Consider the following 18240-nt stretch of genomic DNA (forward strand, 5'->3'; position numbering starts at 1 on the left):
ATATAATTTGGGAAATGACGGACAAACTTCAATCCAAAAATTCCATACCTTAATGAGTAAAAATGGAAATCAAATGTGTTGGCCTGACTAAAATGTTAAGCATTCATTAATGTTGTTTCTCTATTTGTCAGCTGAAGTGTGTGTGTGCAATTTGAAGTTTACAAAGTAGCATAAGTCTGGAACTTGAAAGTGGGATCAATTGATAGTCCACTGGAATAATACATGCAATCTTGAATTTTGGTGGTAGTTTAGTTTCATTTGTGAAAGGAATAAACTTTATTAGTAATAAGTATAAAATGTGCTAAGATTTACTCAAGAGTAAAATGAAAATTGTCTTTTAGGATAGAAATTAATTCCACTAAGTTTTTCAAGTTAAAAAATTACGATTTTCCTTTGATTAAAAAAGATAGTTCAGTAGAACTTTACTTATTTGAATAAAAGATAAGAGAGAAGAGAACATAAAATTGTTATTTTTTTTGTACCGGTATTTAGTTGTTTATTACAAGTAATAATGCAAGCCCAAAGTTACCAATCAATTATAACTTGAGACATTATTAAATTTCACACTTCACCTTTTGTTTATAACTTGAAATGTTCTTGTTACCCAGGATACAATCTCACTGTTAGCATATACAAAGGAAATATGGACTAGTTAGCAGTATTATTTGTCTTGTTCTTTCCAATGGTTTACATTTATTCACCTGCTAATGATACCGTAAGCATAGAGCACAAAGGATACTACACAAACTGTGAACTATTAAGATTTAGAGTAGTTTAGGATAGATCATATTTTCTGTTGACATTGTGGTGGTTCTTTATTTAATATGATCTCCACTTCTAGGATTAAGCAGGAGAAGGTAGTACCGGTACTTTAGGTGCCATTATCTCTTTCCATACTGGAAATTAACAAGTTTTTAATACAGCGCTGTTGCTATTTGTTGAAAATAGTAAGTTTTTGATTTGCTAGTCAATCATCAAGAAAATACCTCCAATATTCAACAAAACGAATTTTTTTTTTAAGCCACATCAGGTATCGATTATTAACCAATTACATTTTAGATTATGCCTCTGATTATTTCGATTAATAGATCATTATTTCCTTATGATTGCCCATCACTAATTATAACACTTGAATCATGATATGTATTGTATCGTGGCATGATTGATTGGCAATAACCAGCACTAGTTGTACTGTAAAAAAAATGACAAACTATTTGGTTTCCATTAGCTCTTCTGACTAACAAATCATGACGTAAATGATTTAGCCGAGAATGATATACCGGTATTTTTTTCAGATAAGTTATAAGCTTACCCGAACCTCATTTCTGAAAAAATTCAAAATTTAATATTTGATGAGTAGGGATAAATTATTATTAAATTTAATTTGTTTTCAATTCTTTTTCTATTCTGCTATATAGATCAATTATTTCCATTAAGAATAGGATAAAATGAAATAATACGAAAACAGGAAGTTCTACTTTAAGCAGAAATAGGCTTTTGTTCAAGATGTGAACTTTCTGTTTGGTATCAAGAATACAAACTGTAAAATTTAAAGTAACAAATGAATTGTGTTCTATTGATTAGCTTTACAAATCTTAATGGTAGTTTGATGAACAAAGAATGTTATTTTAATTTTCTTAATGGAAGATTTATGTCTTTTAATTTTAGATAATGTAAACATATCAACTTTAAACTCATCACAACAAAGCTATTGATCATAGAGATTTATCACATTATCATCATAAGAATGGCTCCAGCGAACATGGCCTGATAAGTAAAGAATGCATGTCCATTTTGAACAAAACACCTCGACCAGAAATGATTCGACTATACATTCATTATCATGGATGGGAAAAGTTCCAGATGGATTACCAGATGAAGGTGGAGGATGGAAATTAAATAGATCTCAGTATTATATGGAAGGATGGCTAGCTAGTGGTAATGCTAAAGGTGTGGTTGGAGTTACCTTTACCACAAGCCATTGTAGAAGATATGAAGCACCTCCACGTTCTAACTTTAATCTGAGAGGCCATCGGAGTGAGGTAAGCATATTACACTAACCAGATACTATTAGGGCTGCAACGATGAATCGATGAACCGCGATTCTATCCTTCTTATCGATGCATTGCATTGGATAGAAATAATCGTGATGTATCGGCATGATTAATTCTTAGTCCCCCTTAATAACAAATGACACAGAATCCTTGTGTATAAGAAATTGTGTCATGTTTTCATTTTCCAAGTTTCACATCAAATGTTTCAAAAATTTATTCTGACCTTAAAAATTAAAATTTTTTTCATTCCTTAGTGACAAACTTGTTAGTAATTTTACAAATTTCTACTTTTTTTTTCTCTTTACTTCTGTAATAAATGAATCGCGATAGTTATCGAAATAAATCGTATCGTTGGATGAGTATCGTATGGTGTATCGAATCGCAACTTCAAGAATCGTAGCAGCCCTTGATAGTATATGTTTTTGCATGAGTTTGAGAAAATTGTTCTTTATGCATTAGTTCATGACTGATATGATATATTTTACCAAAATCTCTAGAGCTTATGACCAAAACAAGTTAATTACCAGTACTTTAGAAGAAAAATACACAAAAATCATTCACATTCTGGTAAAAAAAACTTGATGTTTGATTGTACAGATAAATCTGTTCTCAATATTTCCCAGGACCTGTTTGAGCCACATCTTAAGGATACATGTGTATATGTGTTTACATGCTTCTGACTTAGATCAGTTCAATCTATAATTAGATAAAAACCACTTTGGTTAATGACAGTTTCCTTAGATTCAGTGATTTTATCAAAAGCTGCTAATGCTGGCCACCTCAAGTCAATACAACTGTAAACTAAATCTAATAAGCGAATAACATTGATGGCTAAAGGGATGGGTGTGCCATTTTGGGGGGGTTGATTTGAGTCTTGAATATGTAGTTAGTCTCCAGAAGTACTAGGAATTCCTTCAATAGTATTTCAAACTTGGAATCTCTTTACTATTTCTGTAGATGTATTTTCTATCTATATGACAGAGAAAAGACAAGTCATCTTTTTAACTTTTTAAACACGGATAATTCTGGACACACGTTGACTTGAAGGCTTGAATTTCAACAGTTAGCTGTGAACACTATATAAGCCTATAGCTAAAACTTTTCCGTTTCTAAGGTATGATTATCAAACTGATGGCGAACATATCTTTTTAGAGGAAAGAGTGTATAGAATATATCACAAATGACTAGATTCTTTTTAAATACTTGTGTCCTGTAAAGTTGTCAAATTTCCCCTCTTACACAGTCTTTTACTACAGTTATCATATCTTCTATAAGACTTATTGATTATATGTCATCAATATTTGTGTTGGAGAAAGACAGTCAGGAACATGAGTTGTTGAACCTATGGAAAGGATGTGTAATAATTTAATTCCCTCCACTTGTTACAACTATTCATCCATCTCTTAATTGTTATAATTACATTGCAATCTTATTAGTTATTAATTCTGTGTTTGAATACTTGATCTTACTGGATTATGATATATGATTCAGGTGTATTTTTTGTCTCAAGTGGATTTCAATGACTTTTTCTTTCCTTCTTCAATAATATTAAAAAGGAATGTATTATAATTCTAACATGCTGCAAATAATTCAATTAAATTTGAGTACATCATTTTAAATTTTCAGACGATTTTGTCTAAGGCCAGACCAATTTATTGAAAAGTAGGGAAAAAATTTGAAGAAAGATTGGGAAAAAAAACATTACAAAAGCCAGAATTGACCTGGATTTTCCAAGCTTCTCAGTCTTGATTTAATCAAAAATCATATATTTTACTTAAAATGAGAGTTTCTTATGATGATTTTTGCTTTTATTTGGAATGAAGGTTTTCTTGTTTTCCAGCAAAGCTGATTTTTGTTTTTTATTCTTCTGATTTCTGGAAAATATAGGTAGGAGGATCAGTAATTGGGTAATTTAAAAAAAAACAATAAAGACATCTTTGCATGACTTGGTATTTCTTCTTTAACTTGTCCAAGTAAATATAACAGACCTCTGAAAATGCTTTTAATCTTTCAGAGATATCAATTTTAGGGCCCTTTTAAGTAAACAAGGGCCATTATGTCTTATATTTGCATTATTCCATTTTCCAGCAGACCTCTGTGGTTCCTGTAATTAACCATAAACCATCACTTCTGCTTATTAGCAGCTTTTGTGATAGTGTCGCCTTGCCTATTTGCAATTGCAAGTTGTCTTAGAACGGAAAATGATGCAAATCAATACAATCAGTGTCCCAGATACACACAAAAAGATTAGAAAACCTCCTTACAATCCTGAGAACAAAAGCTGTCCCAACACGAAAATTTCTAGAATGTCCGACCATTAATCTGATATAGTATCTAGTAACTGAGATAAAATCTTACTGCTTTCTTTTCTAATAACCAAGTAATGTCAACTTATTGGATCAATACCCAAGTGTCATCTCCTACTATCAAAATGAAATCTTTTCTCCGAAAGAGATCAGAGGTGATTTATTTAGGTTAATACTAATGTAAAGATTAACATATCTTGAGATTGACTCCATTGACCATTATGGTTCTAAAGATAAAAATTTGTTAGTTTGGTTTAAATCCATGTGATGTTTCTAATAACTTTCAGAACAGTTTTATCTTGAAAAATGGCATTTTGTCCAAAAAAAAGGTATAATGACAAAGATGATCAACTTTTGTAGATAATCCCAGATGTATGATTTAGTGATCACACCAGATTACGGTACAAAAGAGTATTGCGTTTTGAAATTAATGCAGGAAGCCTTAGTCACATTTAATAGTCAGCTTCTTCCATCTGATAATGTCTTGTTCAGATATCAATGCTATAGTATTTGAATACAAGCAGAAGTTTTTTTGTAAAACCTGTAACAAATGGGGGCAGACTAACCTAATAAGGGGACAACTGTTTCCATGTATCTCACTGCTGAAAAATGTTTGTACAATTTAGATCGCTGAGCTGTTGAAATTCATTGCACTCTACTTGGCATTACAAGTCTTCATTGGCTCAATCAGGAGCAGAAAATAATCTAGATCCCTTAACTGTTGAAATTCATTGCACTCTGCCTGGCAATACAAGTTTTCATTGGCACAATCAGGAGCAGAAAACAATCTTAGATCCTGGAGCTGTTGGAATTGATTGCACTCTGCATGACATTGTAAGTCTTTATTGGCTCAATCTGGAGCAGAAAATATGTAAAAGTCTACTTGACAAAGGTTAGTTCTTTTTTTCATCCATTATTTGAGACATAAACAAGGATGAATCAGAGGTTGTTAGTGTTAATATGTTTAACGTGTTCAGTTGTTAATCAATAATAGGCCAATTTTTCTTCTCTTAAACTACATCTGTTTTATATAATAGTCTTTATATTGATTTTAAACCTTACTGTCAACTGATTGCAATATTATATATCTTTATCGGAAGGTCAGGCTTGAAATATTGCAGTGATTTCTTTCTTAAACTGAGCCACTTAGAAAAAATGTCTTATTCGTACTTATTTAAAAGAGCTCAGTAATAAAAACTTTTGAATATTCTCCAGTGAATTGTTACTGATATCATGATATCATGATTATAATTACCCATGGAAATGTTAAGTACTCTCAAGAAGAACCAATTTGAATTCTGAAAAGTGAAGCATGAACTATAGTCACACTGGTTGATTTACTAATCAATTATATTTCCATGGTTGTCCTGGTCTAACCTTTTCCTCAACTTTCTTTATACAACAGATTCATTCAAGTGTAGAACAAAGGGTATTCACCATACTAATTAACTGATTAAGTGTAAATGACTTATGTTCAGGTAATTTGAACTTTACTCCATATGTAACACATTTTGAACAAGCAGTTGAACATAAATACCCAGAAATACATAACCAGAAAGAGAAAGATGCACAGTAACCTGTACATACATAAATCTTAGCTTTCATAATATTCTATGATTAAATGTTAAGTTGAAATTTTACAGTAGGTGAGTCTAAATATGTTCTTTACTGGCTATTAGTGCTACTATTTAGCTTTCCATTTCAATTTTCAGAATTAATTTCCTACAACCTTTTCTCCTGTAAATGTTGTTGCACCAATTAGATTGTTGTCATTTCCAAGATGTTATTGAATTTTTCACATGCAATTGTGACTGATATCATTCTGACAATGATGAGAATTACTGGCAAGAATGACACTAACTTTCTGTAAGTGACAACAATCTCAATGGGTTTGGGAAGTATTTGAATATGTGTTTTCAAATTGACAAGACCTGTTATGGCTGAGATATTTAAAGTGAATTTCCTATATACGATATCTTTTGTGCTCATGTTCATATTTGATAGAGTTTTCAAACTCTTAGAGAAGTTTATTGACAGGAGACTTGACATTTGAAAAAAGTAACATACAGGCCCTGTAATCCCTTCAGTAAGGACTTAGCGTACAATATATATACTGTACAGTACGCCTTTCTAATTTAATCTAATGCTTTGGCTGGTGATATTAACAGCAGCATCTAAAAGGATGAATCAAGATCTCCTAAGTGATAATACTTGTCGGAAAAATTTATTTATTGGTGCTAAATTGAGGGTTATAATTGAAAATCTGTGTTGCAATAATCCTTCATCTAATGCAGCGTAAAGCTTCTAGATGCTTAATGATGCAAACTTCACATTAAACAGCTTTATTTATTCTCTAGAGTTTTTACTACCTATCTCACTTATTTGATGTGCTAAATGGTTGCAGATTAATCTGTTTAACTCTTGTTTTTGTTCTGAATTCTATTGAAATTGTGCGTGCTGTGCAATGCAATACCAAAGATTTGTCTGTTTTAACAAATTTCTAGAGGTTCTTCTCCTGAGGAGAATAGGTTGTAAAGTGCTCATTCCTTTCATTTGATATTACAGATAAATCTTTGATTATCTCATTTTCTGTCCAAAAAATGGATTAACAAATTAAGCCAAAAAAATCAACAGCAATAACGAAAGAAATTTCCTAAAAGGGGTATTTATTAGGGAAAAGTTTGGTTAAAATTGTAAGGATCTAAGATTAAGAGTATTTGAAAGCAATTTTTAACTGATGCAATTTTAATATGGTCTAATATTTTTGTCAAGATCTGGAAATGTCTAAAATCATTGATCATACCATTCTGACTTCTTCAATCCAACAAATTCACTTGAGATTGAAAAATGCATGCTATGTATTTGTGAAATAAATCAATGAATGGCCAGCGTTAAATTAGATTGAGTTTCAGATGAGAAGTTTTGTCTTGAATTCCAAAAAGCTTGTTACGCACTATCTTGTGTCATTTAAACAGTGGCAAATTAAATTAAGTTTTTCTAATGATGAGTTTTTCAGACAGCACAATTTGATGTTGATTACTGATCTCTTTTTACTACTGACATCCAAGATTTCATTTTCTACACTCATCAACATTTCAATTAGAATTCCCTTAGAAATCGATGGAAACCTAGGTTTAACTTCTGAATCTGATTAAATTCTATATTCAATCTAATGAGGTCAATCAGTAAGAACTTAACCGACAAAAGGTGACGTTGAAAGTAGTGAAATTACACCCATATTCCAATAAAAGACCACAGGTATGTGAGCCAAATAAGAACACATACTGAATATTCAATAGGGGCAAAAATTTGAAACCAAAAATATTCCACAGCAGGTCAAAAATTTTAAACCCTTAACTCATTCTCCTGTCTTTATTAGCCCATATGGTGTAGAAAAGTAGGATGTAAAACTCCATTCATTTCAATTCATTTCAACCTACCACTACATTTCATATTCTTGGTTATAGATAAACCCAGCTCATCTCGTATAAAGGAGTGTAATACATTGACTTATAGTAAGGACCCTTTGAGCTTTAATAACTTGTCATGGAAGCAGTTATCAGGTTTTTCTCCCACAATACTTCTTTCAATTAGTTGTTTTGAGTACAATACCTTAATCATTTCTAGAAAATATAATGAAAGTTTATTGTTTTGAAAATTGTGTGCATATAAGCCTTTGCAATGAATTCAACTGATCAGAACTAGTCTTATGGGACATGCATGTCCATTTGGAAATTTGCTTTGGGAATTGCCTACAGCAGCTCAATGATGAATTGACAAATTTATTGCAAGTCAGGTTTCTTGCTTGGGAAAAGTTTCCTAAGAATAGAATAGAATGATTTGAATATTCTCACCAGTCTGTTTTGTTTGTCAGTGTGAAAAGTGAAATTGATTTTTAGGGGTGAACTGGCAAGCGACCTACTCACTAACTGACAGTATTTCTCTAGTAGTCCGTTTGGTTATCAGTCTGATAGATAGTTTAATCTCACACATACAATCCACTACAATGTAACACTGATCACAACAAATGATTTAATTCCTTGTGCGTGGTCATCCTTTCTTCTCTTTATTGACAATATCTTATTGGCTGTACAATGTACATCATGCTAGGAGCTTGGTAAGCTGATTAAATGTAACTCAAAGTTAAATCAGTATTGTCTGATGGAGAAGCTAGGTTCGTGATTTGTACCAGTGTTCTATTTGGGTCATCTCAGATGTAGGTCTTATCACAGAAACACCCTATTTATTTGAAGATTCTGACAGATTTTGCAGTAATTACATGTCATGTCAGCAGGAGAAGTCTAGAAATTTCAGAGAAAAAAAGCCAATTGAGCGAATTACTATAAGGTTCATATCTATTTTGGATTCAAAATGTCTACTTTGATCAATAATCAATATTGGGAACAAAAGAAGTGGTTTAATAGTCATTCACTTAGTCATCACAGGACTTAATAGAACTGATTCTATTAGAAATGTGTCTGATTTCTCCATTATTGAAGTATTATTATCATACCATTACTGTTTAAATATCATGTATAGCTATTTGTCATGATGAAACTGAACACAATAGCTTAGCAGGAGAGTATTTATCACCTTGTGAACTTTTTTCAAAAAACTAAATAACCTTTTAGCATTATTTTTCAGGATATATTTCAATATCCACAAACTAAATAGCATCATTATTTTTCATATCAAAATTGAGGTCCATAGAACAGTATTTGACAATTGTGTTTGATCTTTACATATTATTTTCTTGAAATGATAGAAATAGATTTTATTGCTGCTGTGACATCATATGAATTTTAAGCTTACTTAATCAATATTTTTATTAGTAATGATTAAACCTACTGGATAACAGAATGTTTTATAATGTTTCAAGGCTTTTGCAGTAATCATGATAATAAATGTTAATTCTGTTCTTACTGTCTTGTAATATGGCTTATTGTACATAATAACAATGATTATATACAGGTGCTGTTTATCTATATAGTTAGGATCAATAAATGTAATAAGCATATTAAGGTCAATATCGATATGGCACATTAAGCCTATTATGACCAGTAGGAAATGATAAACATTTTAAGATCTTCCATAATAGTCAAGCTTATTCTCATGTACTTGGAAAGCTGATATAATAGTAAATGAATTTGTTTAAATGGTGTTTGTTGTGTTCATGGCAGTGTGCCGCTTAAAACTGAGCCTTTTGCTGTGTTCATGGCAGTGTGTGGCATAAAACTACTTAGGCCTTCTGCTTTGTTCAGCATTTACAAATATACTGATAATGTGCTTGACCAGGTTTCACAAAATAGCTAAAGGGACAGTTTGGGGGGGTTGATCTGAGTCTTGAATATATGTAAATTAAATAGTCTTCAGAAGTACTAGAAAATGTATGAAAATCACATAAATCCTTCAAAAATATCTTGAACTAGGAAAGTCTTTTCTATATATATGGCAGTGCCTCATGAAAAGACGTCTTTCGATGTTGAGCTGTGAACACTATTACTGATTTGCTTAGCTTAATTATTCTTGTTCTGATGTACAATTGGTCAAAAATATGGCGCATCTGCCTCTTTAAGGATCTACATTTGTTGGAACTGTGTTTAAATGAATGATTAATCTTTTAAATGAACTTGTATGAAACAGGTAGAACTTCAAGACATAAATCTGTATTTCATCACTTTTATGTCTGTTGTGGTACTAATCAAATTGGGTACAGACTTTAAATTAAAAACACATCCATTATAAAGATGTAGAATGTTGACAAGACCAGGAAATCTTTACATTGTAGATTAAATCATACAAGTAAAGTTAATGGGTGAGACGCTTCGATTCCCTGATCTATGAAAACTCATGAAATATTGGTTATTTCACCAGTTTGATCTGACAAACACAGACACATTATAGGATATGTGGCAAGGAAATTCTCAATATGACTTGATTTGATTAGCTGATTAATTCACCATTGATTACCCCATTGATCCCAGATGAATGTAAACTCCTGACTGTGTTTCTTATAACAATACCACTGACTATTTCCGATTGACCACTTTCAGTACAACTCACGATTCATCTCTGATTACATTTCTTCTGAACAATACACTCTTCTGATTGCCTGGCCTGACTTCCCCTAAATTTAGTTTCTATGGTAATATCGGCAATATTCGTAGAAAGTGGCTGTATAGTTACCTATTTATTGAAGAAATTTGGCTGGTCATTGTCCAGTACCAATTTCATTATACCGGTACCTAAACCCAATCACACAGTCTACAAGAAATCTTTAAGTAATTGGTTACCTAAAGATCTTTTAAATTCTCATAAGACTAATTTGTTAGTCAGGGAGGCATGGGAAATGATGAAAATTGAAAGAAATGATGGGTTTTCAGTCTCAATTAGTGTTTGATAAAGAAAGAAAATCAGAAGGAAATTGAATGGTATATTAACGTGGAACTGAAGAGGTCCTTTAATACATACTTCAATATGACTTAGAACATCCTTTTATGTTTCAATGATTGAGATTTAAGCATGTTTTGATTCTGTCTGTAGTCTAGTGGATAGATAGTGATGCTAATATTTTTATTCAACAGGTACTTAATTTAATGTCTTTTTATGCATTAAATTACCTTTTATGTTTTATCTTTGGCCTTTTATGTTTCTTTTGATGATTAATCTGCTTGGTTAGACTAAATTCATACCTACATGGATAGAATGAATTCATGCATTTGCCTATACTAAATTATTACTTATAATATGGTTAAATAGACTTCACAAATACATGGTTAGACTGATTTCATAAATGATCAGACTGAATTCATACCTTCATGGATAGAATGAATTCATACATTTGCCTAGACTATTACCTCTGTATGGTTAAATAGACTTCACAAATACATGGTTAGACAGATTTCATACTTATATGAATTCATACCTACATGGATAGGATGAATTCATACATTTGCCTAGACTAAATTATTAAATAGACTTCAAATACATATCTAACTAAACTTATTTCATACTTACATAATACTTATTTGGTTAGACTATACTTACTTGATATGACTTTATACTGTATACTAATATTAATTTTCAGGCCGTGTGTAATTTAAGGCTTTGTACAATTTTTGCTTAAGAGTTATTTACCTGTCAATTAATTGATCCAAACTTTTAAATGAATTAAAGATTTGCCTCTGTATTTTGTAGGTAGTATTAGTGTGTTGGAATGAACCATATCAAAAATTAGCTACATGTGATAGTCGAGGGGTTATATTTGTATGGATTAAACATGAAGGAAGATGGAGTATTGAACTTATTAATGATAGGAATAATCAGGTGAGTAATGATGGATTACAAATGATAAACCGAAATCAACATTCAAATTGTAACCCGCAAAGGGATTGTAAAGAGGTTTCCTAAAATTTTAATGTGTAACAAGGACACTGATCAGTTGCAGTTACCAAAGGGGATGGGCAAGTTTTTTGGGCAAAAATCTCATAACTAGGTAAGCAATTCGGGCAATCTCAGATATTTTGCCCGAAGTCTTGGTGAACATGAACGCTTTCAGTGTTTCTGGTACACATAAAAAGGCTTACTGGGAATTTGAGCTACTTCTCTAAATTGTCAACAAGTTTGTGCATGAAGAGTTGCAGTTAACTCAGTTGTCCCATTGCTGTTATTGTGAGCTTTGCATCATTTCAATTTTCAATCAGTCGTCAATTGTTCCTGCAATTCCACTAAAACTAAGTGTTTGCAGGAACCACAGACGTTTGATATGATACTTAATGCAAGAATTACAATTAATGCTAATCACAGTCAAACTTTGATTTTCCATGCTTACTTCAGTACCAAACCTCACTATTATTACCGTCTTTGTGTTACTTTCATTCATAGAATGATTTATTGAAAATACCCAATGACTAGCATGACTAAGTAAGCGAGCTTAAGTTTCTACCCTGCAGATTTATTAGTCACTCTTTAGAATTCAATACATCATTTGTGATGTCAGTGACAGGCCAGATTAAGTTTCCTATCGACTATTATCCGTAAACTGGCAATACTATACAATGGACATAGAATACTAAACTAGATTAGTTAGCTACTGTGATTGAAACCATTTTATCTTTCCTCTACTGGCTATGAAAATGGAAATGAAGCTTTTATATATGACAGTGGAGAAAGAGGAACAATACCAACTAGTTGTCAAATTGAATATTACTAACTTCTAATCTCAGTTTGTTAGCTTAGCTCAAATTAACGCTAGTTTTATGATGATGAACTATAGTAGATAGATTGATCATGTATACAAATTCATCATCTTACTGTGGAGGTTGTTGAGTTTTCAAACATGATGTTCCTGTTTGACACAGTTTTTGTTGAAAATGCTTATGTTAAGCCTCATTCAAAACTTTATTCTTTAAAGTGGTCATTCTTTAATGACCAATGGACACTTTGGCTTTATTGGACACTTAGAATTTTTTGGACACTTTGACTGTTCTGGACACTTTAGCTGTTCATGCTGCATTAGACACTTTGAAGCTCAGACTGTCATGTTTCTAACAGATAAAGTCATTGACAAGCATTACCAAAGGCATTGTTATTCTCACAAAACTGGAAAATTGAAATTTAAAATTCATATGAAATGTATTAGAATAAAGATTACTGTAATTTGAATCAATTTTACTTGTAGTGACCACAATATCTACAGGTATTGTGTACAAAAAACATTCTGATTCTGATATTTTGTATTACATCACAACTCAGTCTCAGATAGTTTGATCTCTCTAGGTCACACAAATGATATGACTTCGATGACCGTGAGATTGAAAATGAGATTGACACACTTCTGTCACTGATAATTATAAGCCTTATCCTTAACATGTTGATTGACGCTGTGAAATAGATAGTCAACTACTATTTCAGTACATTGTCTGACTATTTCAGCCATTAGTATTAGTGCTGGCACGGTATTTCGCTGAATCAATGTATCATGATACAGCATGCTATGATACATATCATATCGCAAGGTAATTTATCAATACTTGACAAAACCTTTCATTTCATATAAAAAAAAAAAGCGATTTTCATAAGTCAACAAATGTGATGTCAAATATTTCTCAATGACTTGACTGTAATTTTTGTATAAAACAGTGGATGTTAAACATTCCTATAAAACTACATTAACAAATATCACAGTTATATAAAAAAAAATATTAAAACTATGATAATTTTGTTTGGATTACCCCATATTGTTAAATATATCGTATCGTGCCACTTGTATCGCGATACATATTGTATCATGGAATAATGGTTGCCATAATGAAGGTAAGGACAAATCATGATACCACATTTGAATTGGTGTTGATTTATATGATTGTTATGAAGTTTGATAAATTCACTTGACAGAGCTTTGGAAGTGTAGTCCATAAGCACTTACTAATAAGATTTCAATAAGAAGATTATATATTGTAAAATGAGTAGTGAATAGATAAATTCTTCGAGGTTGAGTTAGAATTATAAGTCCAAGTTGAATATAAATATCATTCATAAGTCCAAGTTGAGTATAAATATCATTTATAAGTCCAAGTTGAGTATAAATATCATTCATAAGTCCAAGTTGAGTATAGATATCATTCATAAGTCCAAGTTGAGTATAGATATCATTCCTAAGTCCAAGTTGAGTATAGATGTCATTCATAAGTCCAAGTTGAGTATAAATATCATTCATAAGTCCAAGTTGAGTATAAATATCATTCATAAGTCCAAGTTGAGTATAAATATCATTTATAAGTCCAAGTTGAGTATAAATATCATTCCTAAGTCCAAGTTGAGTATAGATATCATTCCTAAGTCCAAGTTGAGTATAGATACCATTCATAAGTCCAAGTTGAGTATAAATATCATTCATAAGTCCAAGTTGTGTATAAATATCATTCATAAGTCCAAGTTGAGTATAAATATCATTTATAAGTCCAAGTTGAGTATAAATATCATTCATAAGTCTAAGTTGAGTATAAATATCATTCATAAATCTAAGTTGAGTACAGTATAATATTTCAACTGTCCAAGTTGAGTATAAATATCATTTATATGTGCAATTGAGTGTAGATATTATTCATATATATAGTTGATAATGTCTTCTAGGTTGAGTTGAACCTATTTCTGAGTTGAGTTGAAGAAAAATGATTGGAATGCCATGGTATATAATTATTTGTCTTCATAAAAGAAAATTGCATATCAAAATGTCTCTCATTTCCTAGCCAAAAAGTTGACAAATGTCGATGATAATGGAAGAGATTATATATCAAAAGACAAGTGCTCATCTGAGACATGTATATTTTGTTTTTGATTGTTACTTCCAAAGCTGTATTTTTTTTCAAGATTCAGACAGAGATTTATTTTCTCTGATGTATAATCATTTTTCATACTGAAAGGTTAAGAATACATGCCAATTATATATTTCGAAAGAATAACTATCTATTGTCTACCTACGTAGTCATCTTCTTAATCTTCCCTCCAGAAATCAGCAAAACCAAATTTAATTTAAAAGAAAATCTTCATTCCTGAAAAAAAAAGGTTAACATCAGAAGAAACTCCTATCATTAATGAAATATATGATTTTTTATCAAATCAATACTGAGCTGAAAAAGTAGACTTTCTTAAATTTTTTTTTGTTTTTCAACCCTTAACACAAATTTGATCTTTCTATTCCCCCTTGCCTTTTCAGATTTTTCAAAAATTAATCTGTAAAACAAGAAAATAAATTGGTCTGGTCTAAGCTTATTTTATACATTCACCACACCATGTGTTCTATCATAAATTTTATATAAAAAAAGATCAAATAAGTTTAGAAACAGTGGCTAAGAACATGGGGAAGTTATTTAAATTATTTACCTGTTTTTATACGCCCACATGACATGCAGGTAATCATTCTACCAGGCACAGTATTTGACTGATTTCGACAAAACTTAGTATGGTTGTTTGTAATCACCCAAGGATGGACCCTATTGAAAATCAGAAAAATCGAAAAATAATTAGTATGAGTTATTGCCCTTGTTTTTAAAAACATGTTCAAGGTTTAGCCTGTAAACACTCCAGAAGGCCCAATTCTTAACAGATTTTTATGAATCTTAATATTATGCCTGGCAAGCTATCTTTTCCCATCCAATGTTACATTTAAGTCAGATGACATCTGCACACCAATTGGAATAGAACCCATCATGACAAAAAGCATTATTTTTTTACTTTGCAATTTTTCTTTGCAGGTGACAGATTTTGCCTGGTCTCATGATGGGAGAATGGCGCTTATTTGTTACAGAGATGGTTTTGTACTGGTTGGTTCTGTTGCTGGTCAACGTTACTGGTCATCTATGTTAAGTCTAGAGAATACTACAATAGCCTGTGGTGTGTGGTCTCCAGATGACCAGAAGGTATGAAGATCTTATTCATCTATTGCTTGATCACACATATTCCCCATAGCTTCAATATAATTAACTTTCAGTATCTTTTTGATTACTTTTCTGAAAGACAATATTCAGATTTTGATTATGTTTTGCTAGAATGTATCTTTTTCGTATGATTCAAGGTTGTAATAATACCAAGGAGAATGATATATTTACATATAGCAATTGTTCCATCACCTTTACTTGACCCAAATTTGTATGCATTAGCTTATTAATCCTAATCCGATTTGTTCTTGCAATAAAGTGTTTTGAGAAAGTATTTACTTAATTCTACTTCTATTATATATACCACAATGTTTTTTCATGTTTCTTGATTTCCTTTTTCTTTACTGATAATGAGGTTCTCCAGGGCAATTACATGTATTTAGTTGAACAAATGTGATCTTTTTTTTCGCAATTTGAACCAAAAAAACAGTCATCAGTTTTCTGAAGGAAATTAATGTAATTTTGCTGCCTGTTTTCATTAGCCAAATATAGTGCAGAACACAATAGGACATGAAAAAAAGCCAATTTTATTTCTGTAGTAGAGAGATTATCAATTACAAAATTCTGTTACTTTATTTACATTCAACTCATAAACAACATCCAAAAAATGTTCCATTGATACTAAATTGATATCCTGTGGCTTACTGGCCATAAAAAGAAATAACGAGTTTCATGTTTTCTACAATTAGATAGATCATCTTGTCAAAAACACTATTGAATATTACCACATATTTTTCTTTTTTACAAAAAAATCAGCTCATAAGGCAATAGTGAAAATGATAGAAAGTAATTGATAAAACTTCTTTTTCCCATCATTGAAAATGGTTTTTATAGTCAAGTGTTGACAACACAATCTATCTCCTTCTCAATAGAATTTTTATTTTGTTTCACACAACAAAAAATGTCATCAAGTAATGACAGAGAAATTTACAGTTGTGTGGCATCCTGTATTTTATGTCAAAAATGTAACTCCGTTAAAATTTATGATTTATATTGGCAAAATCTTTGAATTTAGACATGTTATAGTGTCTGCAAGAGACAATTTTGATGTATAAATATCTGCTTTGACAATTGAAGTACTTCCCATATTATTCAGAAGAAAAGAAAGACAATTGGTAATCTTATCAACTGACTTTACTCCAGAGATTTCAAAACCAGTCATTTTCTGAACTGAACTGTATAAATTCTATTTCTGAGTCAGAAATATTCTAATAATGTGAAACACATTGACCCAAATGTTTCTAAAATTGTTTTGTTTCTGAGCATTTGAACTAGATACAAATAAGTGCAAAAACAACTGGAAGTTATTCAGATGGAACTGGATAGAACCAAATTACTTCTGCAGTATTATTAAGTATTGTTACGAAGCCTTTCTAGAAAAAAAAATGTTGTGCTTTAGATTATCTTCAAATATATTTTGACATGCCTTAATCTATACTAGAATCAAATAAAAAGAATGTCTGAAAAGAACTCAATCTAACTGCAATTATCCCTTGAAGTCTGCTTCATTTCTGGTACATTATTAAGCTCCAGATTACTGACATACGAGCAAGTTAATTTGAAGTATTGTAATGTTTTCTTCTAATGAAATTGATTTTGTTTTGCACTTACTGTCATTGTGTACTGTGTTTTCTCAAACTTGATGATCAACAATGATCAAGTACAAAAAAATAGAAAAGTTTTCAACTTTTTTCTACCTTTGTAAATAAAAGGCTTTGGTTGAAATGACTGATTTTGCACCTCGTCAAGTTTCATTCTTGGTAAATACCGTGTTTTTCTATCTGACTTCTACAAATGAATAATAAATGTCAAGATAAATTGTTAAATGAGATTTAAAATTTTAGATAATTTTCGAAAAAATGCAGGGATAAAACCTGTGGTAGGTGATAAACAGTTTATCTTTTTTATAAATGAGAACTTGGTACTTCTAGCGATAATACAGCCTTGGATCTCAGATAATCAGATCTCAGATAATTAACCCCTTGGATCTCAAATAATTAGATCTCAGATAATTCAGCCTTGGATCTCAGATAATTAGATCTCATAATACTGCTTTGGATCTCAGATAATACAGCTTTGGATCTCAGATAATCAAGCCTTGGATCTCAGATAATTAGATCTCAGATAATTAAGCCTAGGATCTCAGATAATTAGATCTCAGATCGAACAACCAGTCGATTTCCTTTTAAAATATTGTTTCCAATATTAGGCAATGAAAAAAACTGAATAATCAATATCTGGAAAAGAAGTTTTAAGTATGTTCACAAGCTTGATGTGTTATAAATATTCACACTCCACATTGGGATATTGACAATTTATTTTCTTGATAGAATATTGACTAGATTAGCATCACAAACCTCTGTCTAATATTTCTCTCTAAAATGACATTCCCATGTTGTCTTTATTCACATTATTTTTACACGGTGACAAATTATCTCTTTA

At 31.1% G+C, this 18240-nt stretch overlaps 1 protein-coding gene across 1 annotated transcript in view; it reads left to right on the forward strand.

Annotated features, from left to right (window-relative positions):
- Window positions 1-1781: 1781 nt before the first annotated feature.
- LOTGIDRAFT_137881 (hypothetical protein) overlaps window positions 1782-18240 on the forward strand; it is a gene marked incomplete at both ends in the record, with an annotated part of 47683 nt that continues 31224 nt past the window's right edge. Inside the window, 3 exons of the mRNA XM_009047926.1 lie at window positions 1782-2042; window positions 11558-11686; window positions 15616-15780. Of these exons, the coding sequence (XP_009046174.1) occupies window positions 1782-2042; window positions 11558-11686; window positions 15616-15780 (555 nt within the window). The remainder of the gene's footprint in view (window positions 2043-11557; window positions 11687-15615; window positions 15781-18240) is intronic.

The sequence above is a fragment of the Lottia gigantea genome (genome assembly GCF_000327385.1).
Source record: "Lottia gigantea unplaced genomic scaffold LOTGIsca_119, whole genome shotgun sequence".
Taxonomy (NCBI): Eukaryota; Metazoa; Mollusca; class Gastropoda; family Lottiidae; genus Lottia; species Lottia gigantea.